The following is a 26,530-nucleotide window of genomic DNA, read 5'->3' on the forward strand; positions in this document are numbered from 1 at the left end:
AAAAATTGTCTTGTTTTTCTTTCTTCTGTTGAACAATTATTACTGCCAAATCTTTCATAAAGTCTTTTGTCGAGTGCAGGATCAGTCACCCGCTTACAATGCCTGTGTTTTTTACACACACACACACAAACACATGTACCACATATATATTTATATGTATAAATATGAAACAGATCCTTCTAAAAACCCTTTCTCTTGAGGAAAATCAGAATAAGCACTGCCTCTCCAGATCTTTTATCTACGGAATCATATCATAGAATGATCGTGATATCATATCACATAATGATAAAGAATGGTCTGAGTTTCCCTAAAGACAGGAAGATAATGCAAGATGTTATTTGCATATGTGATATTGAGGAGTACATGAAGAAGCACCTCTGCTCCTTGACTAGTTTAAGCAATGCTATAGTGGAACCATTAAGTGGAGAATGCAGAATAGGATTATTTGTGAGACCAGTCGCTTTTGCTGGATGAGAGATACAATCTTCAACTCAGGCATGGACCTGAGCTCAACTTTGCAGGTCTTGTAATAGGAATCCCTATTTGGATGAAAAACCTCAAGCTTCTGGATTTGAAGTTCTGAGAGAGGAGAAAAAACTCCAACAAAAATAATTTCTTTCACTTTTTATGGACACTTGGGTAGATTCTAGCCCAAACAGAGCCATTTACATTTTTATGTCTACGGAACTGCTTAAGGAGACCTAGTAAAAAATAAATAGAGCCTGGAAAGAAATTCTGCTGATCAGATGAATCTACTTTATTTTTTCTAATAATTAGTCAGCCAGTCAGCTAAATTACACTTTATGCTCACCTGGCTTGATGGCTAACAAGATGCTTTATCTATTAGCCCACAAATAAGAATCTAGGCATTCAAATGCTGTAATGTTCATTGCATTGAATCTCCAGATGACTGTAGGTTTCCCATAGAACCTGTATCATATATTCCAGGTATACATAAATGTCATAAACAAGTGTTTCCAATATACAGGTGACTGATTCCTAAACATCTACTGACTGCTTCACTAAAACTACACAGTGCCCCGTTGTATGTTTGATCAACAGGTTGGCCTAAGGGAGGAGTTGGCCTAACTTATCAGCTACAGTTGCAAAAGTTTGTAAGGTGAAAAGAGGAAGACTAAGAAGAGTGTAGACTAACAAATAGGCACTTGGCTCATGGTAGAAGCCAGGGCCATGCTGGCACTGAGAGAAATTCCACAGTTTCAGTGCAGAGCTCTGTATATAAAACAAAACTAGGAACAAGTACTGGGGCTTGCAAGTGAGGTCCAGTTAAGGAGATTGAAACTCCTAGTTCCAGGTTTGTATTCTAAGATTTTACCAGATGTAAAGAAACCACCGATTATTCCAGCACCAGGAGGACTGGCATTCTTTCTGTGATGCTAAAAGCATGACTGCTGCATATGACTGAGTTTTAAGGCTGCCTTAAACAATTAATCATCCAGGCTAGACTACACATAGACAATGCTGTCTGAATTGTCTTGTGCTTCAAATGATTCATGAGTGGCCTAATCAGTCCCTGTGGTAGCCAATGAGGACCTGGAGAGCTTGGAGCCTGGATGTTGCAAAGGTCAGTCTGCCCTCCTAAGCGTTTCAGGAGCTGGCTCCTGAGAGTCACTAAAGTCACTACAGACTAGAGCCATTGTAAAACGTCGTCCTCTTTTTCATTATCTGCAGCATGGCTAATTTAAGTAAGGTGTTGCCAGACTGACTCACTCTTTCTTCTCATGCCAAAGTCATGAAACTCTGTATCAGGTATTTTTGGACAAAAGCTGTAGTGATCTCAGCAGGTGCAAGACTTGGAGCTAATGCACGCAGAGAATTTTGTTCAGGTGCCTATCTCTCTAAAGAAATGAAATTGCATCTGTCCTTTACACTTGATACAGAATTTTAAATCCTCCAAACAGATTAGAGGCGAGAATTACTGGGTGTTCCAGGACAGCAAATCCCAGGAATGAGACCTGAAGATAGACAGCAGATAAACTTCAGCTGACTAATAAACCATTGGATTTAGTAAAAAAATGAAAAGAAACAGAGAGAGGGGGAGTAAGGGAGAAAGAAAAGTCAAATCTTAGCTCAAAATTAAATTCAAAACAAGCAGCTAAGGGGAATTGAGAAGGTAGCCGATACCTAGCATCACTGTGAACCTGAGTCTGTAAGTTGCTCTGAAAGTAATGCCTCCTATTTATTTCCATGGAAACTACAACAGATACAAAGAGTACAACACTACTCGATAAAGTAAATTCTCAGCTGCAAAGCATTATTTTTAAGCACAGTCACCAACTATACATTTTCACCAGCAATAAACAAGACACTGCATTTTGCACTCAGAAAAATCTGTAGCAGCAGAGGTGACCCACTGCTTCACAGCTGCTATGACAGCATAATTGCTAGGAAAATACTGCTCATGCAGTCCATCAGCCAGAATAGATGGAAAGTGCCAAATCCAGACTGTATGGTGGGTGTCCTAGGACAATCCAGATATGATTGGTAATGTGCTCCACAGTCTTCAGACTGGTATGGATCATGGCATTATCGTGTTGTAAGAGAAAGGGTATCTTCATCTCTGGTCTGACTCTGGAAGCCTTCAGCTTAGTCAGAATTATGATGTAGCAGTCAGAGTTGATTTGTCCGAGTTCCAGGATTACCCCCTTCCTATCCCAAAAGACAGTGCGTATTATTTTGCCCACTGAGGGCTGTGTCTTGAGTTTTTTTTTCGATGAGAAATTCACTCCATGGACTGCTGTTTTGGCTCCAGCTTGTAGTAGTGACACCACATCTTGTCACCAGTAATAATGTGATCCAGAAAACCATCACCGTCAGCCTTGTTCAACAGGTCCTGATAAACGTGCATATGATGTTCTTTCTGTTCCCATGTGAGCATTTGTGGGGCCCACCTGGCATAAACTTCATCATATTCCAACATTGCCACCATCATTTCCAATGCACTGAAGCCAGTATTCATCTCTGTACACAATACTCTGGTTGTAATCTGCCAGAGCTGATCAAGATGCTCCTCATTTCATGGTTTGACAGCTGTGCATGGCCAATCAGAACATGTATTTTCTTTCATGTCACTGTCTCCACTGAAACACACAACCCACCACCTCACCATGCTCACATCCAGTATTTGGTCTCCATAAATATTCAGCAAATGTCAATGACTATCAACAGATGCCATTTTTTCTTCATGAAGGAATTCGATGACACACCTTTGCTTCATACAGACTTCCATGTCAGATGCCATTTTGTCAGACTGCCCCTCTGCTGCCATCTGTCACATGGCAACAAAGTGTAACGGAATATTGGTGGGAAGGTTCAGCCTCTACTGCCATGCCAAAAACATCAGCATTTGCCATTGTGGGCCAGAATAATAAAATAGGATGCATTACTTTTGGAGCTGCCCTTGAACTTGTGCAGGTAAGTTCACTATATTTATACATATGGATATAAATAGAAAATAATTGTGTTTGGACTAGATGATTTCCAAAGCTCCCTTCCAACCCCTATGACTATGAAAGAAATGCATAAGCAACGAAGATACTAAGAAGAAAATCATGACATGTTAAAAGCTCTGTGTGAGCTAGAACATTCAAGATTCGTTTCAGATACATATGCACCAGTAGTGTAGAACCACCTAAGATGCCTCCATCTGCTGAGCATGAAGGGCTGGGCTGACCCTGGTCCTCAGTAGTATCTTTCAGTTTGGTCTGAAAACTCCTGGATTTCCTTCAGTACCTCAACTGGCACTAGATACCTAAGCAACTCAATGCATCTGTTACATTTTATAATTGCAGCTCTTTCAGAATCCAGTGCCTCTTATCTCACAGTTTTAAATTCCACCCTGTAGTCACTCTATGCCTCAGTTTCCTAATAGTGAAAGAGTGAATTCTTAAAAATATTTAGGCAGTATGTATATCTTCAGGCTATGCAAGTCACTTAAGTACTTAGAGAAATAGAGGTACATGTGTGTAAATTTACAGCAGCAGTGAAATACAGTCTACTGTCCAACGCCAATTCACATATTAATTGTTATTAGTGAACAATACTTTGGAATGTCAAAAAACCACAACCTAGTGCTTCATGCTTTATGTTAATTCCTTTTGGCTTCCTGGTCACTGTTTCTCTCATACAGTACTTTACAAAACTTTTTAAGAGAGATTATCTTCATCAAATTGCAATACTAAGCAAGTGATAACATTTTAGAATATCTTAAATGATTAGAGCAACCTATAAATAGATAGCCATTATGAAGTCATTAATAAGGACTAGTCCTTACAGGGCAGCAATTTGATGAACTGCTTTTATCTCTGTAAATCGAGAGCACTGATGAAGCTCCAAAGTTGTAGAAAGAAGCATGCAAGGGTCCAATGACCTCGTGCACTTCTAAACTTTTTTTCCTCAGCAGACTAAGTTATGTAGGCCTGCAAGTCTGTATAGAGGTTTTAACTTGTCCCAGGGGTATCTCTGGGTCCTATGCATCAAAATGATGTTCACTGATTCATTAGGTTTCATCATAGTTTATGTCTAGTTTATATAATACAATGTATTACTGATCAGATTGTTTTTGTGTGCTTAGAATTAGCTTAACTGCAAAATAACATTTCCCCTATGACAATCACAGTATCATCTGCAACTTCAAATACTGAGTATCCCTGCAAAGCTTTGGCAAGTTTTTACATCTGAAGGACACTGCAGCCTATTACACAACAAAATGTTGGAAGTTAATAATGATTGCATATATATACATATATATATATATATTCAAGTATGATTCCATTCCTACAAGCATAAATGAGCTGAAACTTGGAACTGAATCTGCCTCAGGCCTATTAAATGTTATGCAATTGTTATTCCTGCATGACACTAATAGAAGGTAGGAACTGCAACTTGCTATGTGCGCCAATGCTCAGTAAATAGAAAGAGTAGTTAAGGAAAACATAACTAACATTTTAATACTATGTTTCACTACATTTGCAAAACATATATATTGATGAACTCAAGGCAAAGCTATGCATACTTTAAGAATAATAGCAAGCAGGCTGTTTCTTGCTATGAAGTCCACATACTGAAGGTAGCATGAACAAATCTTCCTAATTCCAAGTACAATAAGAACAACTTCCCTAATGCCTGAGGGGGCCTAAATACAAGGAGTTAATTTCTGTGATCTAATGAATGATTAACTATGAAATCCTTTTATCTGAAAAAGAAAACGTTTATATTAGAGTATTAATTTAATTAGTAGAATTTTGCCGTTGAGAGTTGTATAAATACGTTATATTTGTTCTCAGATTTATGTTATTCCATGGACATTAATTATATCATTGTGATATCCTCTCTCCTGCTCTGAACATCTAGAAAGACCTGTACTACTAAATCATACTTAATAGGAGTGTGATGGTTGTTGCTTAGGCAACAGAATGAATAAATGCAGGTCAGAATGTGCTTCCAGAAAAACAAAAGCAGGAATATGGTACAGAATGAAGAACGAATATGTCTAACTGATTTTTTAGTGCACTGAAGTATTTCGTTGTTTGATGTCAAGTAGATAACCAACATGAAACACTTGATATGATAAGCTTATAAAACGTATGTAAGCCATTTTAATAAAGGTAATCCAGTTCTCTCATGTTAAAGAAGACTACAATACATTCAAGTTTGGAGAAGTCTGATTTTTTTTCTGTTACACAGCAGTTCTTTCCTCTCTCATTTTCCTACAAACAAGTTTAATGTTCTCATTAAAAATTTTGGATAGGTTGGAAGATATTTTAACAAACCCTCTCTTGAGTTTTTCAGGACAGTCTTTCATTACATAATGCTCTCATATTCAAAAGAATAATATAAAAAGAAATTGGTATTTTCTGTTGATTTTATTTCTCATGAAATAAGGGAAATGATCGGTTTCTAATGCAAACATAAACTGAAATTTATTACAGTATAATAAACTGTGAAATCCATAAATTAGTAATTATTAAACTATTGCAATTTTATACTTTTATTACTAGACAGCTTTCCAGATTTTTGTCTGATCACTGTATTTGAGGCTCTAGTCTTCTGTTCACACGTGCATGCTACCACAACTATTCTTAAGAGCAGTTGTCTATTTTATCTGCAATGTATATTTAGGAAAATAATAATTTGGAAACATCAGCTAGAACACAAAAAAACAAAACAAAACAAAACCAAAAAAACCCCACCAGACATAATTGAATCTGCCTAATGCCTGAAAGTTTGATTTTAGTATTAAATAGGATCTCAGATAGAGTTTGTATATTTTGTATATTTGTATATTTACAAAACTGTGCCAGTAAGAGTCATAGGAAATGCAAGTCATAAATTCCCACAGAATGTGGCTGGGGCCCCTCCACAGTCAGGGAATGACTGGAAAGCCCTCCAAGGCAGTTTCTTTAGCTCCCTGGGTGTTCATCATTTACCTGTGGTAGGCGTACCCCTCTGCATTTGTTATGCCACCTACAGTCTCTTGTGAACAATTTCCTTCTGTAATCTCTTTAAGACTAAATGATCACCTACTTACGTAACTAATGCTACTATATATACATACAAGAATTTGTTGTTATGTTTTCGGAAACTTTGGCTTAAATTGCATTTCAGAACTTTTTTTTCCCCCACACTGCACTCCCTTGCAGCTTTGGTTCCAAGAATATTTAAAGGAAAAGGTGGTGATGATTTTTACTGATATAAGCAAAAGATGTCAGACACGTAAAAACAGGAAGAAATCTCTACACTATTAATAATGTGGAAATGACATAAATTGGTGCCTTAATTTTCTGTTCAGTAACATGTAGGCATATAATGATGCTGGCAAAAGAAATAGGAAAAATACAACCCCTAACATGATTTTATAGTCATAATATTCATGTCTCACTTCTGTTTCTCGTATGCCAAGTTTAAGTGATGAAAAGTTAGAACTGTTCTAAGGCATAGCTGGGTACTAGAAATATTTTAAGTAAGGGGTGATTAGTAACATTTTAAGATCTGATTCTTTATGAGAACCGTGCTTGGGATTTTTGCAGGAGATACAAGTAATGGGAATACTGAAGCTGGTATAAATGTGATTATATAACAATCTTGTAAGTAAGCTACTCTCTTTACAGTCAATATTCATTTCACCTGAAAGTTTTTCTGGCAGGTCTGTGTTACTTAACACCTCATGTTAATACTGTAAATTCTGAAGCAGATGAAATTTATTTTGTTCACTTGTTCCTGAAATATACTTGGTGTTAAAACAGGAAAATGGAACTATTAAAAGGAATGCATTACTTTTCCACACAGGGCATAAGTTTCAACAAGTGAATCCCACAGCATGATCATCAGAGATACAAAAACATTTAACGAAGACATCCAGAATTGATTGCAAAGAGAGTGCACTTTATTAAATAGTGGTCTGCTTTTAAAATACCTCTCAATGCAAGGATGGCATTGCACGCTACTTAATTAATGTGAAGATGATGTTAACGTTTAAATAAAAATAATAATATGTGAGGTATTGCAAATAGGAGGGTTTACAGCTTTAAATATTGTGAAATTGTCTCCTGCAGTGGATTAAAAGAACAGTGCATTTTTCTTTTTTAACCTGAAGGCAGACGGGAGAGAAAGAACCTTAATATGTAGTCTTCTTTTAGCATATTTATTGCTAGAGCATTTTGCAACGTGTATAATTTAGAAGTTTATTATCGGACAGTCTATATATTAATTTAGCTAGACACAGAAAAGTGAAACACTACACAGATCTTAGTGCAATGCAGAATAGCTTTAAGGTTTTGATGATCACATAAGAGACAGACAAAAAAAAAAAAAAAAAACAACAAAAAAAGCCAGCTACAGTGTATATACACAGCTATGCACAGAAGATTTCTTACCATAAATTGCACATTGTCAAATCCATTAGCCAGCAAGTGGTTTTCATACTGAGGTAGCCCAATATTTTCCAACCATTGTCCCACTGTCTGGACAGGGCATCGGGGTCCTGTAGGAGGGTGAAGAGGGAGGCGTTTAAGCAACGAATAACCGTCCACTGGATAATAGCGGTAGTCCTGGGCTGAGAGGTGGCATTGCCACATCGTGTTCCTGGGAAAGTTGGTATCAAAGGAGCCCGCCAGCTTGACAGATTAATGTTTTCAGCAAGCAGAAAAGTCAGAAGTAAAACATAGTTTACAGGGCAGTATATACCGTAAGATCTGATCCTAGCTCTACATTTCTTGGTTATTAATCTTTACTACAGACCAGTACGTCATACAGAAGAAAAAAAAAAAAAAAAAGCATATCAAGCTGTCAGCTAAGCAGCTCTCCGTTATATGTGATTGTTGGAATACTCCACAATGAGCAATGCACTGCCAGCAGCAAGAATTCTTTTTATCAAGTACTCCTACACTCATCAGTATGCAGCTCCATGCTTCTTGCTCCCCCTCGCTCGCTCCCCTTCATTACCCAGCCTAGGCTACACCTCGCATTTTCAATAATAGCCATCAGATAAGGCAGATTTTTTTTTTGTCTGCAAGCTGTAAGCCTGCTGCTGCTGCTTCCTCCTACACACCCATCCAAGCGTCAATCTTGACTGATGAGAGCAGTCAAAACAAATGCAGAAAATAGCAAGATTCAAAAGCGACCTAGAGCTCTTAAATCTGAATAGAATCTTTATACCACTTACGCTTTACATATCTGTTTGTTGTAGATTTTTACGTTTCACAAGACATTAGGAAAGACAATACATAAGCCATAGCCTATGGCATGATTTACTGTGCATTCCCTTTTCTCTTTTTAATACAACATAGGTAGTGGTCCGCATTTCTGATTATATAAAAGCAAAACCCTTTAATGAATCAATAATGAATACATTTCACTGTTTCTCTCCTGTGGTACCGCAAAAGACATAAACTGCACAACAGTTTTAGTCCAAGTAATTAAATTATCTGCATGATTTCTTCAACCGTAAAATACTATAAGACACAAGAAAACCTTCATGACAACAGAAAATGATTCAACTTGAAAAGGTCACCATTCAAATGAATAATTAAAAAATTTTTTTTACTAAATAAAATTTTAAATGTATATCCTTTTCTTACAAAAATATGAAAGATAGCAAACAGACATACAAGACACGTGATTAGTAGTAAGGCTGTAGAAATTGTATATTTTATCAACTGTAGCTGGAAAAAATTAAGTAGGAAATGGTGAATTTAAAAGCAACTTCTGCTCAAGAAATTAAATACTTCAAGAAAGATCTTCTATCAATATTTAATTGTTGAGGTGGTTTCTCAAATGAAAACATTTTATGCCTTTGTTCTCAGAGGAGTATTTACTAAACTTTCATAACAGGCTCAAAGGTTACAGGGCTTAACCAAAAAAGGCAGAAAACGGATATATTCAGGATATAATTCTAAAAACTCCAACAGAACTTTGTTTATTGAACACATTAATACTTTTCTTTGTTTTTCTTGTCCACTGTGAATCACAGGTGATGATCAGCATGAGGCAGAATTTAATTCCAAGCATAGGGAAATTACAGGCTTCTGTTGGAATTACAGAATGGAATCACAGAATGGCCTGGGTTGAAGAGGACCTCAAAGATCATCTAGTTTCACCTCCCCAGCCATAGGCAGGGTTGCCAACCACTAGACCAGGCTGCCCAGAGCCACATCCAGCCTGTTAAGAGTATCATTTGAAATTGATCATATTGTGATATAAAATTGTTTCAGAAAAATCCAAACTTACATTCTAACCAGCATGTTATAATGTACATGTAATTGCAAATGACAAGCAGAAGCTTCCCAAGCAATACCAGGATGGACTCCAAACTGAGATGGATGTTTAAAATTAAACATATTCTAAGAGTTTGTACTGCAACCTGAATAGTCCTTGAACAAAAATCAGATGACCTTTCACTGTCTGATGTTGCTGCTTGCATTTGTAGAACATCTCATGCAAACTGAAGTCCATAACAGCTTTTAGAATAACTCTAGCTGAGCTTCAGAAGATTTTCCATTAGGTTGGAAAGGAGCTAAGTACAGGTCTGTTGCGGGAGCTGACATTACTCCTGGTCTTCCTGCTGCTTTGAAACATTAATACATGAAGTATGGAAGTTTCATTGGGCCTCTCATTGGGCTTACAAGGAAGGTGGTCAACCTCTAATTGCTTTTATGAGTCTTCTCAGTAATTTAATATCAGTAGAATATGAATATATGCAATATAGATCACATATTTTTGCTGAGTACAGTTTGCACAAATATTTATATGTACTTCAATTATGTTACTGGGTTATCCAGTTTTTCTAGGATCTAGTTTTTCATATTCCAAAATGATGAGAATCTAGATCTCATGGAGGTGTTAACGCATATCTTCACACTTCTGTAAATCTTCCCTATTTTGTAAAGTTTTTCTACTGTAAATATCTTTGTATCAATATATCCATGTATCAATTTAAATATTTTGTACCTAGAGCATAATCCGTTCAGGGCTGTGCCTGGTCAGTAGCAAAGCAGCAAAGAGGAGGATAGAGTATGTTGAATTGAAATATAGTGGGCAAGAGAATTTGAAAAGCTGGGCAAGCTCTTCAGATAAGAAACTGGAAACAGAATGATCTCAAGCACAGTGAGAATTAAGACCATGCTGAATTCTTCTTAGTTGACTGAGAAATGATTAATTCCTTTGAAAAGGATTCCTAACTTTATCGCATCCATTCCCATCCCATCCCATTAAAAAAAAATGATTATGGGAAGAGACCTAGTAAAGCATAATCTCACTCATTCAAAGGATTATGTGTGATTGACTCCTGTATTTCCTGTTAATTCACAGACACAAATGTCTCTATATCTGCTGTCCTCCATCAACAAAAATGTTCTGCCCACAGTAATGCACAGCCAATAATCAATACACCAGTTTCACTGTCAAACTGCTTCTTCCTTACCTTACTATAAACAGCATGGAAGTTATGCTGCCAGCGACTATATGAAAAGTGCTTGGCTCAATGCCTAGCAACAGTGTAGGCACAATTCCACTTCAGAGTGGCTCCCCAGACACATTTCATGTAGCTACTGGTGCTGTGTTTAACTGTCTCCCTGACCCTAGCACTGGGTGCCTGTAGCAGTGTTGGTCACACTGTGCACTCTTCCCCAGCTCTGTCCCCTGCCAGTAATAACTACGTGTCTGAGCCCATCCGCGCAACATAAGGTTGCTCGGCATGGGGAAAGAAAATAAAGAGAAACATGGCCAGCCCAGCTTACAGCTTTGTCCTCATCCATGACTATCATTTCAATGCTAGAGAATCCTGGTATCTGTAAAGACTTTGTTCCCTCCTTTTTCCACCAAGAAGTAGTAATATAGAAGGCAAAGAGCAGACACGGGAATTAGGATCATGTCTGCTGTTACATGAACTTTCATCTCCTTTACCAGACAAGGAGACTTACTGCAGAGAGGCTGGTTGGACAAGTTTTCTGAGCTACTGCAAATGGAACCTGGAGCTGCTGCTGTGAGACCAGAAGGCTCTGTCTTCATTTTGCTCAAGTTTATGATTCAGTGCTAGCCCCATGTGCATGTACTACAGCAGGCAATGCCTACTCTGCCTATGCCTAAAGCTGGTCCTGATATTGAAAAACATGGTGCAGACTGTAAGATATGGTCTCACCTGCAACACATAAATATCACTGTGCTTTCCTATGATTTCAAAGAACACAAATGCCATGATAATTTTTCTGTGAGACCAAAACCGATGCACTCTTTTCTGCATGGAAGAATTGATGTGGAAATCTCTTACAGGGATAGAAATACTTTGTTCTTTCTTCTTCAAGGCAATAGAAGCACATTCAAGTGATGTCTGCAAGAAAGATGCCATCTGGTATGCTATACAACAATTTCTACAAGATGTCTTGTTCCCAGTGAGACTCAGAATATCCTTGTTGTGGTGGAATTGACTTAATCTGTGATATCCATGTGCACATGATGTAAGGCAGATTTGCTCTAAATACTAAGGAACTTATGGTCCCCTCTCTTCTACTGTTTCTACTGTTAGCACCATGGATTTTTCTGTCTTTTTTTTTTATTGAAGAAAATAAAGAAATACAGGACTGTCATGATTTACTTGCAGAGAAGTTGCTGCCACAGTTAACATTATAAAATCTATTTTCTTACATAAGTTGGATCTGTTGAACATTACTAAACACTTCTGGTCTTATAGAATCAAAGACAGGAGAATTTCAGTAGCTACTGACCAAAACATTTCAGAGAGGAGATTATCACAATATGAAAGGATGAATCTTTCAGTTGTCAAGCAATTTAGCAGGTCTGGAGAACTGGATACTAAATACTGTGAATTGTTGTTTTGTGAATAAAAGCTTTCTGCCTCACATAACACTACGTGGAATATCATTTTACTCTTGTATTTATGATTTCAGCTGTAGAAAAAGTTAATATCTCAACATTGCAACAGAGTGTGTACCACAGGAGAGTTAGCATGACTGGGTATTCTAGTGAGTAAACTAATGATGTGTATTCCTGGACTGGTTGCAAGGAAAGCAAGCTAGATTCATCTTCCACCTTTCTACTATAACTCTGTTCAATGAGAAGTTGAGGGCAATGTGACTCTGCTTTCTGGATACCATCCACAAGTCTAATAGGTTACTGTGATTATAGTCCACTCAGGAAAGCTACAGTTAGAACGCAATTGGAATTCAGCTGTTTGCTTTTTCTTGAGCATGGAAGGAGCTGCTACTGATGGAGGTAGTGGTGAGCAGGTGACATTAAACCAAACCTTAGTGGACCTCTGCTATACTACGACATTACTCATTTTAATGTAATTTTCTTTGGTAGGACTGATATTTCAGCGACCTGCCTTTTTTTCCGGAATCCTATTCATATCTAAAGGGTAATTGTAGCTTAGGTGCAACTTAATAGCATTTTCTGAAAAAACAAGTTAGTTTCTCAGAACAATTTTCCTGCTTGTTTTACAGGAACTTTTTACAGGATAGTAGTAGCACTACACTTATCACCTATGAGTAATCACTTTCACTGTTCTCATCGAGGATGAAAACTTAGCTTTAAAATGTACACGATACCATGACCAATCAAAATGTATTTAATTCAGTAGAGTCTTCAGACTACTGTTAAAAACCAGCACACTAAATGCACATACATAAATGTATGCTGTGTTGACTTGCTAAAAACGCTACGTAAGCCTAACACGCTAGGCTATAATTCCCGGCCCCATAAAACAAATTCATATAATTTCAAATTTGAGGAAATCTTTGTGCAGCTCTGTGCTAACCAACACTGGCCTAGCAAACAAGCAAAACTGAGTAACAGAGAAATATTTGAAGAAAATGTTTTAAAAAGACTGAAAGAAAACCTACTGCATGGAAATATCTCAAGAAGTGATATATAGTCACAAAGTAAATGGCAGCTGTAATTTCATGGACTGGGGAACTGCTGAAAAGTCCTACAGAGAACAGTGGAAATATAGAGTCCTGCTACTGACACTGTAGTGAACTGCCAGATCTTTGTAATAATGACTCTTGAAAGTATAAAAGATGGAGGCTTAAGGATTTTTCTTGGGCATCATTTTAAATATTATATTCAACCTGAGGTACTTGGTCACTTTTTTCCATCCCCCCACCCCCTCTTCCTTTGCCTAGGAAGTTATCCCCTGCCCCAGATTCTCCAGATTTTACCACAATTTCTTTTCAGTAACTGGTCAGGTGAATTCCATTTCTCCTTCCTTTCCTTTCTAGCTTCATTTGATAATTCCTTTTCTATAGTCTCTATTTACCTTTACTTTCACTTACTCTTCTCGTATATAGTGATCATTTGCTCTTTTGTCATACTTCACCTGTAGCTACAACAACCTGCAATTTTGTGTCACATCTGTCTGTTTTCCTTTAACTTATTTCTTCCCCCACTTCCCCTTTCTGAACCTTTTTAAAATAGAGAAAAATTATTTGTTTAAAATCAAGTTATTTTTCCTGATAATTTGTCCCCTGTGATTTGTCTGAGGTTGAGATTAGATTTGGTTTAGACATTTGAATTAGTCCTGATTTAACTGGAACAGGCTCCCCAGGGCTGTGGTCATGGCACAAAGCTTGCCGAAGTTCAAGTATTGTTTATACAATGCTCTCAGAAATAGAGCTTGAGTTTTGGTTGGCCTTCTCTGGAGCCAGGGTTTGGACTCCATGATCCTTGCCAGTCCCTTCTAACTTGAGATATTCTATGATTCTGTGATTCAATATTTATAATGATTGAATACAGGAGAACATCTCTTTGGCATAAACTGGCAGTGCATTGTAAAGATGGGACTCTCAATCTGTACTGGAAATCATATATTTAAGTGGGAGCAAAGGAACCTTGAAGCTCTTTAATTAAAAATAGCAATGAAAAACTCCTCAACCATTTCTTCCCTGCAATGCTCAAAATCTCAGAAAATAAATAATATATAAACTGATAAGACATACCACTTTCACTGATATGATAAGGCAAAATTATAATAATGAATAAAAAGTAGATGTATCAGAATCTGTATGCCACCAATGAGCCTTGCTGTCTCTGCTGTGATCTCCTGGGATCTTTTCCACCCTGTCCATGGTATAGAAGCACATTTTGGCTCAGTCTGAGGCCATCAGTTCCCTCACAAGTGATGCTGCAACGGGGCAAGTCTGTATACCTGCCTCTGGACCTACCTCCTAGATCAATACAAGACTTTAATACCAGGTACTTCACATCCTGTATAGACCTCTCAGGCATACGCTGTGTTGGTTTTTTTTTTTTTTTTCCTTGGTTGTTTTTTTTTCTGGTCCAGTTTTCAGTCTTGCATCCTTCATTAACTAGGAATCCATGTTATAGCCTTCTCTTCATTCTTGTCTCAGACCTCATCCACTTCTGTGCCAAGCTATGTTCCCTATGTGGACCCTAGACTTGGCTTGTCACTCCTCATTGGGGGCCATCATCAGGGCCACTGATGGAGCCTGTTACCAGCACCTGGCTCTGTGGGACTACAGCCAAGGAGTGAGGGCACAGCTTGCTACCACTAGGGAATGACTGGTCCACTCTTCTCCCTTACAAAAAGTCTCAATAGAAACTTGTCTTATAGAAAAACCTCTAAATCTGACCACCTTCTATAATGTTGCTCCCTTGCTAGAAAAGTCTGCAATACCAAAAGAAAACTGCAATATCTCTCAATGGACAATAAAGAAATTACTGAGTGGATGGGCGTGCTGGCAATTCACTGGACTGTTTGCATATGGATGAAGTTACATAAACTCTGCTCATCCTATCTGTGAGCTTTTTCACTCTTAACTTCTTGACTCTCCCACCAATGAAGCAGGAACTCTGAATTGTCCTCTCCTACCCACAGAAGGAGACTAGGATCATGTATCAGGAATCTGCATTGATGCCTACAGACAGTTTGAACACCTTTTGTGGCATTAAACCTACTACTGTGTGACATTTTGTATTAGAAATTGAAATGATAGGAACATAACTTCATAGACAAGTTTCCTAATTATTTTCCAGGCATCATTTCTTCCATCATTCCTTTGTCAAGGCTATTGGATCTCAGCAGAAGCTCAAGTGGTCCTACAGGCTGTAGATTAACTGAAAATGTACAAGTCAAACTGGTTTCGCTAACATTTTATAGCATGATGATGATAATTTCCTATACTAAAGTAAGATCAAAACTAGAGCTAGTTGAATAATTGAAAACAACACTTACAGTTATTCTTAAATTATCTTAAATTCTAGTTGTGAGCTGCTTAGCTACATTGCCTGATACTCACTGTTTGGAAATTTTCATTAACATACATTTTTGCTTGCATAAATTTGAGAGGAATTATTGGTCTCTATGTGGATGCTATATATCTGCAAATGAGGGGATCTGTGTACCAAGAAGATAATTTGTTCTTTGTAATTACACTCTCTAAAATATTTCAAACAGCCTACCAGACAACAGAAGTATCGTTAAGTAACTGAGGTGGTCCATCACATCCCTTAAATAGAAAAACAGTCAAACTGCAGAATTCATATAAAATATTTATCCAAATGCATACATGGTCATGAATAATAAATATACTTTAGAAGTAGATATCAGAACAGTTCACAGCTTTACAATAAATGCTATTATTAGCATTTAATGCTAACTCATATTAGCAAACAGTAATTTAACTCCAACCCTTTAAGAGTTGCAATACAGAGCTAAAGGCAACGGAGAGTAAAAGCAGAAAAACAAAGATTTGGAAAGTTTCTCACATCATAGGTTGTGAAGTAAGGAAGTAGAGGTAGCAAATATAAAAGCAAATAATTCTTGGAGGGTTTTAAGGCATTCAAACACACTATCTTCCTGAACAAATGACAAGGAAAGAAGACAAAGATTCAAGTGTTATGATCCCAAATTCAGGTTAACAGTCTGGGTTAGAAAGCAAATGAATATACTTCAGTTAGTTCAATTTCTTAAATTAATTATTTTTCTGTAGATGGAACTATATCTAGAAACAATTCTGTGCTGTAAAATCTATAATAAGCCAAAGATTTTTAACTAGCATGTGATGTTCTTGTGATTACTAGAAATGTGAGTTTCCAAGGATTCATGTCTATTTAAATCTGAAGACTACTACATTAAGAAGGAAAGATGAGTGAATCAACCAAATTTTCAGGACACTGTTATTACTTCAATTTTAGCACACTGAAATCCTTATATATTTTATGCAAAACTCCCTCATGGACTTACTGGCCAGAAAATCACCAACTCTCATGTATTTGGTGCTCAAGTAAAAGAGCAATATTAATTTTGTCTGAGATAAAAAACCAACCAAGATATTCAACAAAATTTTAGAGATTTACTCTTGGTAATCACTTTATGATTTTCATAAAGTCTATTTCAGAATTTCTGCTCTCAAGTATTGCCTGGCCACAGACTGTGAAAGACTCATTTTTCAACACGTACTTTTAACTCCACAGAGGTGCTAATTCCTATTTTGCATACATTTTGTCACTGATACTAAAATTGATTTTAAGAAATAAATGCTCTTCAATTCAGTGACATCGGATTAATTCAAAATTAATATACATGGGTGCAAATGATTACGCAGTTGCAAGGTCCAGATTAAACTACAAGAAGAAAGCTGAACATAAAAATATCAATTAATCTGATCATTTTCTTTTCATATAGTTTATCATAGCTTGAAATAAATGTCTCTTATCCTCTGGAATTACAGTGCGATACTTATGAGAGCATTATAAAGTGCGAGCACCATTAGCTTGTCACTTTTTAAGCACACGAGCAAATATTCTGACATTAATTTCAAGCTTAAAGAGAGCAGATTTAGGTTAGATTAAGGAAAAAGTCTTTTATAGCAAGGCTGGTGAGGCACTGAAACAGGTTGCCTAGTGATGTGGTTGATTCTCTGTCCCTGTAGACTTTCAAGGCCAGGCTGGATAAGGCCCTGGGCAACCTGATCTAGCTGTGGTGTCCCTGTTCATTGTGGGGGAGTTGGACCAGACGATCTTTAAAGGTCCCTTCCAATTCTAAGGATTCTATGATTCTATTGTTCTAATTTTGTAAAATCCAGACAAACTATCCCTGTGGAAAGCACACATTCTGAATGCTCCCTTTGAACTGAAATAGTTCAGAGAAGAAAATGGCAAAGCCTCATTTCTACTGGAAATAACTTCAAAAATGTTTTAAGCCATTGTTTCATGGCTTCATGTTCTGAAGTCTCCAAACAATCTCCTATATATATGGGCATAGCTCTGCAGTGTTTAGCCCTATTCTAGAAAAAGATAGAATTCATACAACTCAATGAGGTAGATCTGACAGTGAGTAGACTGGAGTAATAATATCATGATCCTCAGAATGACTTTCAAATAGACTTAAAGATTAGGGGCCCATTTGCTATAAATAGAATCCTGGTGGTTATGTGAGAAATAGTATTTTTGAAGATGCTTTCACAACCAATTAATTGAAGTTCAGATTGGTTTTATTCTCATCAATTAGGCAATATAGGGAAATACATTCAAACTTTTAAAAGCGTGGATAACTATTATTCATTTAAGGGTGATTTTCTTAATAGTACTGTCATTTCCAAACATGCTTAAACATCATGCTTTGCTTCTCAAGCAGTTCTATTACAGTGTATCTAAATTTTGTGTAAGACAATCTGATGGTCACAAATAGAAAACAAAACAAAAAAAAGAATTCTCAAGAATTAGGCTTTACATTGATTCACTAATAAACATCAATAATGTTTATATACTATTGTTCTATTTTCTTAAGCTTCCTTGTTTGTTATTAATTGCCTCTATTCTTTCTAATATGTTCCAGAATATATATATTCCAGTATATTCCAGAAATGATTTTTTTCAAATCTGTGAATATAATCCTTGAATTGCTTTGCAAACAGTTTAGGACAAAGTCTAACAGAAGACACGAAAAGTATGGACACACAAAAAAGGTACATGTTGGTAGATACTTGCAGTGAGATTGGAATTGCAAAAAGAAAGTTCATTGGAATTACAGCCTATCTGGTTAAAAACAACCTGATTACCTACATTTTTACTGCCCTTTCTATTTAGTCTGTGCTTTCATTTTTAGTAGGATGCTGCAAAAGCAGCTCTGATTAATTGTTTTAAGAAGAGTATATAGCTGAAAACTACATTTATGATGCTGCAAGTTAAAAATTGTCAATGAATAACCAAAAATGAAAGAAATGCTTGCTGTTTTTTACATCCAACTCCCATTGCATTTATTATAAAACATAGCAGAAAGTCCTACAATTATCCTGCAGTTTGCCTAGTCATCTGTAAGGTTTATTTTGGTATTCAATGGATCGTTAAAACAGATGCGTCTGTATCTTTTATTAGGCTTTTACAATGTAGTAGTCAACAGAACACTAATCCCATTATTTATGTTTTCTTCTTGAGAATTTATATGATCTCTGGATAAGTTCAGTGGCGTGAATTCATTATGACTATCATGTTCTCAGTAAATGTCAAAAATACTTCTAGATAATTTACAATTTTATGACTTCTGTTCTCCACTATTTGTAACCTAGTCAATCACATGAACCTCAATTACTATTGAGATCATGTGAAATGCAAAGATTTGTGAAAGAAATATGAAGATAGGTATGAATGATGCATGCATAGAAACACATGCGTGAAAGCATCAGAAGAAATAGTGGTAGAAAGGGTTGTGAGCATGGTCTGCATTGATAACCAAGCACATAACTGACAGGGGCAAAACACTAAGAACTGTATTTTTATCAAGACAAAAGGAATGCACTCTAATAAAACAAGAGCACAGATAATTTGTTAGCAGAAGACCCTGCAGACTACACAGGAAGATAGCAACATTACAGAACATCACATCTTATTTGTCTCTTTGTTATTTCAAAAGAAAGACAATCTCTAGCCCAAGACAACAAAGCAAAAACAATGAGCACCACTGTAGTAAGCAAAATTCTAAATCAAACAATCACACCATAACAACTGTTGATTCCTAAAGATTGATCCCAAGAAGTTATTGCTAATCAAAAGCAATCCAATAGATGTGATAAGGATACAGTAATGAGCATCTTTTGTCTTCTGTGCAGGGTCCAAGTGCCTGTGGACCCAGTGTGGATGGACACACACACAAAGACCATTTGTAAGAGAATGTGAGTGCCTGAAAATGGTTTTGTATAAATAAACATCACCTCCCACTTCCATAACGTCTCTTATTGATTTTAGTTGCTTGAATTCCTTCCAGTGATTCTGCTATTCTGATTTAAAATCCACTCTTTACTTTGGAGTTGGAAGTGCAGAATCAGACTCAAAGATAAGAGCCTATTCCCTACAGCGCAGTCCTATAAATGATGATAGAGTTTGCAGTTCAAAAATTTCAAACTGTATACGCATTTGCTATTGAAGCATCAAACAGCACTGGGAGGAGAGACCAGTTGCTGGAGATCTCTGCTCTCAAGTCTCTTTTCTCTCAGTTAAAAAGTCAGGATCCCTCTGGATATTTTTTCCCTCTTTATGATGCTAGAGATATTTTCATCTTTTTGCACAACATATCAGTTTCAATGACAGGGCGGGAGTTGGGAGGGAAGTGATGTTATCCTTAGTCTAGTTGTTATGGTTGGCTATTGCAAAGTCAGAGTTGTGGATTCAAAACTATAAGCTTAAGAGGGCTCCCACTTTGTGAGAGGGTGCATGACTCGTTTTATTAAAATCCATGAATTGAACCCACTCTATCAGAGCACTTAGTTTGACCACATAAAGATTTAAAACAGAGAAGTAACTAGACAAAATAGACACTAAATTACAATTGAAGTACATACTTTCAAATATATAACTTATTGCTGTGAAAATTGCCTTATGCCAACATGCCTACACATATCTAATTAAAGTTCTGCCTTAATTAAGTACTTATATTTTATCTCTTTTCTGCCCTTGAGGAGGGAGGATATTAACAGCTTTGGAGGAAGACCACTTTGCCAAAACTGAAACCATATGGCAGCAAACAGAAAAGGGCCAGCCTAACAAGTCTTCATTTGTTAAAATAAAGTTGGATTTCTTTGGAGTGAAACATTAGCTTTTATAGGCAGAGCTCTACTAGGTAAGATGAAGGTTTCATGTCTGAACAGTGGCAGTGAAACAGATGGGAGAAACAGAGGAAGCTGAGCATGTAGCTTTTGGCAGTCAAAGATCCGTGCAATTTCTATTACGTGTTAAAGTTGTGCAGGGCATAATGTGAACTCTTATTCCTCTCACTCAGCTTTTCTGGCTGTGGTCCCACCTGAACCCATTTTTCCTTTTCTACTGAAGTCATATCTGCTTTACTTTCACAACCTTAATTCTCAAACTCACATATCTCACAAACCTGAAGTGGAAAATTTCTTGTAATTTTCTCTAAATTGAGAATGAGAATTCATTGATAATAACTTTGTTCATATCAGTAGACAAGACAAAACAAACACAGAAAAAACTTTTCTGTGATGAATGCTTATAACTTGCATCCCTGTAAGAATGATCAAAGAAATTATACCACAAAATGCATTCTAATACAGTTCTTCATGTTCTACTGTAATTCAGCACTAATCTTTGAAAACCATTCATTCAGGCAGTCTCAGTGCTACATCTCCATGTTTCTTGAATACCTCCAAGGTATTCAATACTCCACCACCTCCCTGATCAGCCTGTTCCAATGTATCATCACTCCATCTAAAAAGAAATGGTTCCTAACATCCAACCTGGACCTCCCCTGATACAACTTGAGGCCATTACCTCTCATCCTATTGCTGTTACCTGTGAGAAGAAATCGACCCCCACCTCACTACAACCGCCTTTCAGGTTATCGTAGAGAGCTATAAGCCTCCACTTCTCCAGACTGAATTCCAGTTCCTTCCTCCTGTCCTTATAAGACTTGTGCTTCAGACCCTTCGCCAGCTTTATTTTGATGCTTTGGACATGCTTCAGGGTCTCCATGTCTTTTAGTGAGGGGGCAGGGACGTGTTCAACTAAGCAAAGAAAACTTGACTACAGTGTACTTGCACTATATCTATGGACAGTATCCAAACAATAATTAATCATTAACAGAATTATGAGATTGTAAATCAGCTTCCATGTGCTAGAACATGCCAGCTCAGTCCTAAGCTGATTGTAGACCGACTTGATATGGAATTACTTTTCATAATTATTTTCCTTGTCTTTTTTTTAATTACTCTGGTTTGAAACAATCTTTACTTTAATCATGATGATATGATAGCCATTACCCATGCTGAAAAGTTATCTCCAAAGTAGAAAACTCCTTGATCGTTCCTTTTCTAATGACTTGCAGAATAACCTCTGAATCATATACATCTGAACAGCTACTGGGCTCCAACTAACAGAAATACTGCTTAGCATGCCTTGAAAGAGATTTTTATTCTAGAAAAATATGTTTATAATTAGGCAAAGAAAATACGAAATTGAAGTGTTTCTTCTTTTTACCAGAGAAGCACAGATGGCTGATATTTAAAGATATTAGCTTTTCTAAATCCTTTGCAAAATATATGTTACTAATCAGTAGAAGTATCTACTATGCTGGTAAAAAAAAAAAAAAAAAAAAAAAAAAAAAGGACAGCTGTTCAATTTACTAAACTCCACCTTCTAGATGAGTTCAATCTAAATCATGTTATCAAAGTAGATTAATTACAGAGAGGGCTGAAAGGACTTAAAATCCAACCCATTCAAGTGACTCTAGATAAGATTAGTTTTACCTCAACTGATTTTTTAATATGTGGCAAATATCTATAAATCTTTAAGAATATGCTGAACGTATCAGAGGTCATAATTTCCCTAAAAATAGATTTGAACGCTTCATTATATTTGTCCTTAAAATTTTGTCCTAGAGAGAAGACATGGAGATTCATCTCAGCTAGTTTTAGACATCTACATCTGAGGAAGTCCTCTAGGCTCCCTTGATTGATACTTCCGATGCCATCTGCTATGCTTCAGACATTTTGCTGATGAACGGTGATGAGAAAGTGCCTGCTTATCTAGCTACGTACAACTAGTTTGGATGTCCTTAATGTAGTCTCCATAGTAGAAGTTTAAATTTAGACATAAAGGTTGAGATTTATCCACCTAACCTAACCTTATTTTCATCAAGCCATGCTTACTTAATTTGCTCAAAAGAAAAATATGTGAGACGTTGTTAAAGGTTTAGCTGAAATCAGAATACTTCTGTTGATTTTCCTTGCCTATAAAAGCTGATATGTGCTAATAGCAAAATATTAGACTGCCTTAGTAATTTTGCTCTTGACAAATCCATGTTATCTGTTACTTATTTCATTGTTATTTTCTATACTAAGTTTCTCAGCAACTCTTCTATGAATTGAAAATAATTCCTCACTTTCTCCTTCCTCACTCCTTTTAAATATAAGCTCTACATTATGCTCCTTTAGTCTGTTGGTAACTCCAAAAATTCTCAAACAAAAAAAAACAAACAACCCACCACTGTTGGGTCTAAGCTTATTTCAGACAGTAGTTATGAAACAGAAAATGGAGTTAATCAAATCAATTTTAAGATATCTAAGCTAAAAAAAACCTGCTCTTTCCTTATCTACCATGAGGTTCTAGCCCTAGGATTAGCTGTACATGCCATATGCTCACTGATGACATTTTTGGGTAGCGTGTGATAAAAGGTTATTGTACATTTTTGCCTTCTCTGTACCTACTGTGAGCAGCTTTCCCCTTCTTACAGTACCTCTCTAAGGTGCCAAAGATTTCTTTGTTCTTCTTTTCCTTATTAACATACCAATGTAATTATATTAAATCTTTATTTATATTGCTAGTTGCATCTCACTGAGTGCTTTGGCACTTCTGGCTTGTCTGTACCTGCTTGCATTATTCTTCTGTCTTTAGCAGAAAGAGAAATTTTCCTCATTATTTCTAAGTTGAAAGAAGATATGACAATTTATGCAAGCTAGTTTACTTACATTTTTTTCAACTAGTGTGGCCTCATAATTATGTCTTTAGTAGTGTTCTGCTGAAGAACTCAAAATTTCACAGAATCACAGAATGGTTTGGGTGACCTTAAAGATCTTCTAACCTCCTGGTCATGGGCAGGGACATCTTCCACTAGACCAGGTTGCTCAAGATCACATCCAACCCAGCCTTGAACGCTTCCAGGGAAATTTGCATCTTAGAAATTTTTATAAATAAATTCCTTATATTTATTGACATCTCCCTCCTTGAGACTTGTTTTCCTTGGCAGCCTTCTTTTCGAACAACTGCCATGATAACCAAATCTCTAGTTGCTGTCAAGTCCTATGGTTTTGGATTTGTACCAAGAACAACCATATCCTTCTTTGCTTTCAGGGATACCAACTGATATTCAATAGCTCTAATTAATAGCATGTTCAAGATCTTAAGGCACACATTGTATTTTTTAAATAATGTCAAAACTTTCTCTATAAATATGTTAGACAAGAAAAGTGAAACTTCCCAAAAACAGTGCTCAATAATTTAGCTGGTTTCAGATCTACATGAACAGAAATTTTCTTCACTTGTACAGCATAAACATTAAATAATTCATTTTTAATTTTTAATCTCTATTGATTAATTTATATATATATATAATATATATATTTATACAGCTACCAAAACTCATATATTTATATGTAACAGATGAAGTATTTCAGATTACTATCGATAATACTTAGTTTTCCTTCCAAGTTATAGGCCACATAATCTGAAATAGTAGCACAGAGCTAGGAAGAGAAAAGGTGGATGTCAAGTTCTGAGATGGAGTTTATGTCCTTAGTGCTACAGCACTTGGGCAGATGAAACTACATAAAATGCACTGGGATCCAGACAACACCAAAACTGCATAGAATTAGGCAAGAACTCTGAGGAATATACAACAGAAAGAAAATGTAACTGAAAGAGATGTCTTCATTACAGTCTGTGTGTTGATTACATTTACAGAAATGTAGTTTTGGTTTGATTCATAATACATATAACTTGATTTCATCATTAAGAGCAAAATCAAATCATAATTATAAACAAGCTGAAGACCATTAGGAGATGACAGAAAGGAAAAAAAACGTTGGTTTGCAGGCAGCTGCACACCAAACAGGAAAGTTGCAAGTCAAGAGTCCCTTCTGGGGAAAGAAACAAAAAGATCTCCTGTCAGTTGAAAAAGCTGAAGAACCAAATGCCACATTTCAATGCCAAGAAAAATAATGTGTACAGAAGAAGTCACAAAATGCCTGATGACAAGTGTTGCTCTGAGATTTTTTTTTGATATTACAAGAAAAAGAAATGGTGGCTAGTCAAAGGAAGGGACATAATAGTGCTTGCATTTCCCTATGTTATGCAAATCTGTGTACTCATATCTTTGCTTTTGTCTCAAGCACAGCTCTTGTTGTTTCTTAATAGAGGCCTCATTTTGAGTGCACTGACTGTGTATTATCAGGATAAAAAATAATAAGCAGCAAATCCTGAATTTCTTACAGTATCTTCAGATGCTACGATCTCCAAGCATAAAGCTAGGAGATGAATAATTCTCCCTACAAACACTACAAGTTTCAGAAAGAAAAAACAGCCTTCCAGAACAATATGCCTAGCAGGTATCATATTGCTCCCCTCCTTTTTTACCAAAACAAAATCTGCATCTGCAATCATATTTGTATTCAAATCAGTTATTTACTCATTTTCCTAGATTCTCTTCTCACTGTCCGGAAGACATTAAAGTAGCTGTGTCAACACTGCTTAATTAATGACAGTTTTAGCCGGTACAGATATGATGCTTCATGAAATGGATGGTTGTTAAAATAATATTCTTTAATCTTAAGTAATAAGATGTGTACATAGTCCTCTGACTGATACACAAACCTATGGAATTGCATGGAATTCCTAGCAGAAACATGCCAGTACAAGTGAGTTAACATTACTGTGCCTCAGGAATGTGCTGGTACAGGTGAGTTAACATTACTATGCCTCCAGACCAAATTATTCAGTCATGCCTGTCAGTTTTCTTTCCATCAGTTAGGAAAAACACATAGTAAAATACTACCAAAATTCTTATCTGCATAGTTGGACGGATTTATGCTAACACACCAACAAGCTATTCATAACAGAGTTCTTAGAATTCACCACAGCAGGGAAGGTTGCAAATTTTCCCATCATTGTGAACACAAGTTGCTGGCTTGTCAGCATTTTTAGTACTGTGCCAAATATTTGCTCAAAACAGCATTAGATAACATAGAATCACAGAATCATAGAATCACCAAGGTTGGAAAGCACCTCTAAGATCACCCAGTCCAACCATCCACCTATCACCAATATTTCCCACTAAACCATGTCTCTCAGTACAATATGTCAACACTTCTTGAACACCTCCAGAGGTTCTGAATCCACCACCTCCCTGGGCATCCTGTTCCAGCACCTGACCACTCTCTCTGAGAAGGAGCTTTTCCTAACATCCAACCTGTATCTCCCCTGGCACAACTTGAGGCCATTCCCTCTAGTCCTGTTCCTAGCTACATGGGAGAAGAGGGCAACCCACACCTCACCACAGCCTCCCTTCAGGTAGTTGTAGAGTGTGATAAGGCTACCCGAGCCTCCCCTTCCCCAGACTGAACAATCTGTTCCTTCAGCCACTCCCCATAAGACTTGTGCTCCAGACCCCTCACCAGCTTCGTTGCCCTTCTCTGAACACTCTCCAGGGCCTCCATGTCTTGTAGTGAGGGCCCAAAATTGAATACAGTGCTCAAGGTGCAGCCTCACCAGGGCTGAGTACAGAGGGATTATCAGTTCCTGTTTTTCTGCTGGCATCACTATTTCTGATATGAGCCAGGATGCCACTGGCCCTCTTGGCCACCTGGGCACACTGCTGGCTCACGTTCAGCCAAGCATCAACAAATACCACCAGGTCATTTCCCCTGCACAGTCTTCCAGCCATTCTACCCCAAGCCTGTAGCATTTCCTGGGGTTCTTGTGGCAAAAGTGAAGGATGCGGCGCTTGGTCTTGTTGAACTGCATTCTATTTAGC

The 26,530-nt window shown here is 36.9% G+C and overlaps 1 protein-coding gene across 10 annotated transcripts in view; it reads right to left on the reverse strand.

Annotated features, from left to right (window-relative positions):
- The window catches only part of ANKS1B (ankyrin repeat and sterile alpha motif domain containing 1B), a 412,583-nt gene that overhangs the window by 186,709 nt on the left and 199,344 nt on the right, over positions 1 to 26,530 (reverse strand). For all 10 annotated transcript variants that reach the window (XM_040696043.2, XM_025148302.3, XM_015284725.4 and 7 more), the window contains one exon: positions 7,896 to 8,002. In XM_040696043.2, the coding sequence (XP_040551977.1) occupies positions 7,896 to 8,002 (107 nt within the window). The remainder of the gene's footprint in view (positions 1 to 7,895; positions 8,003 to 26,530) is intronic.

Source organism: Gallus gallus, chromosome 1 (assembly GCF_016699485.2).
Source record: "Gallus gallus isolate bGalGal1 chromosome 1, bGalGal1.mat.broiler.GRCg7b, whole genome shotgun sequence".
Lineage (NCBI taxonomy): Eukaryota > Metazoa > Chordata > Aves > Galliformes > Phasianidae > Gallus > Gallus gallus.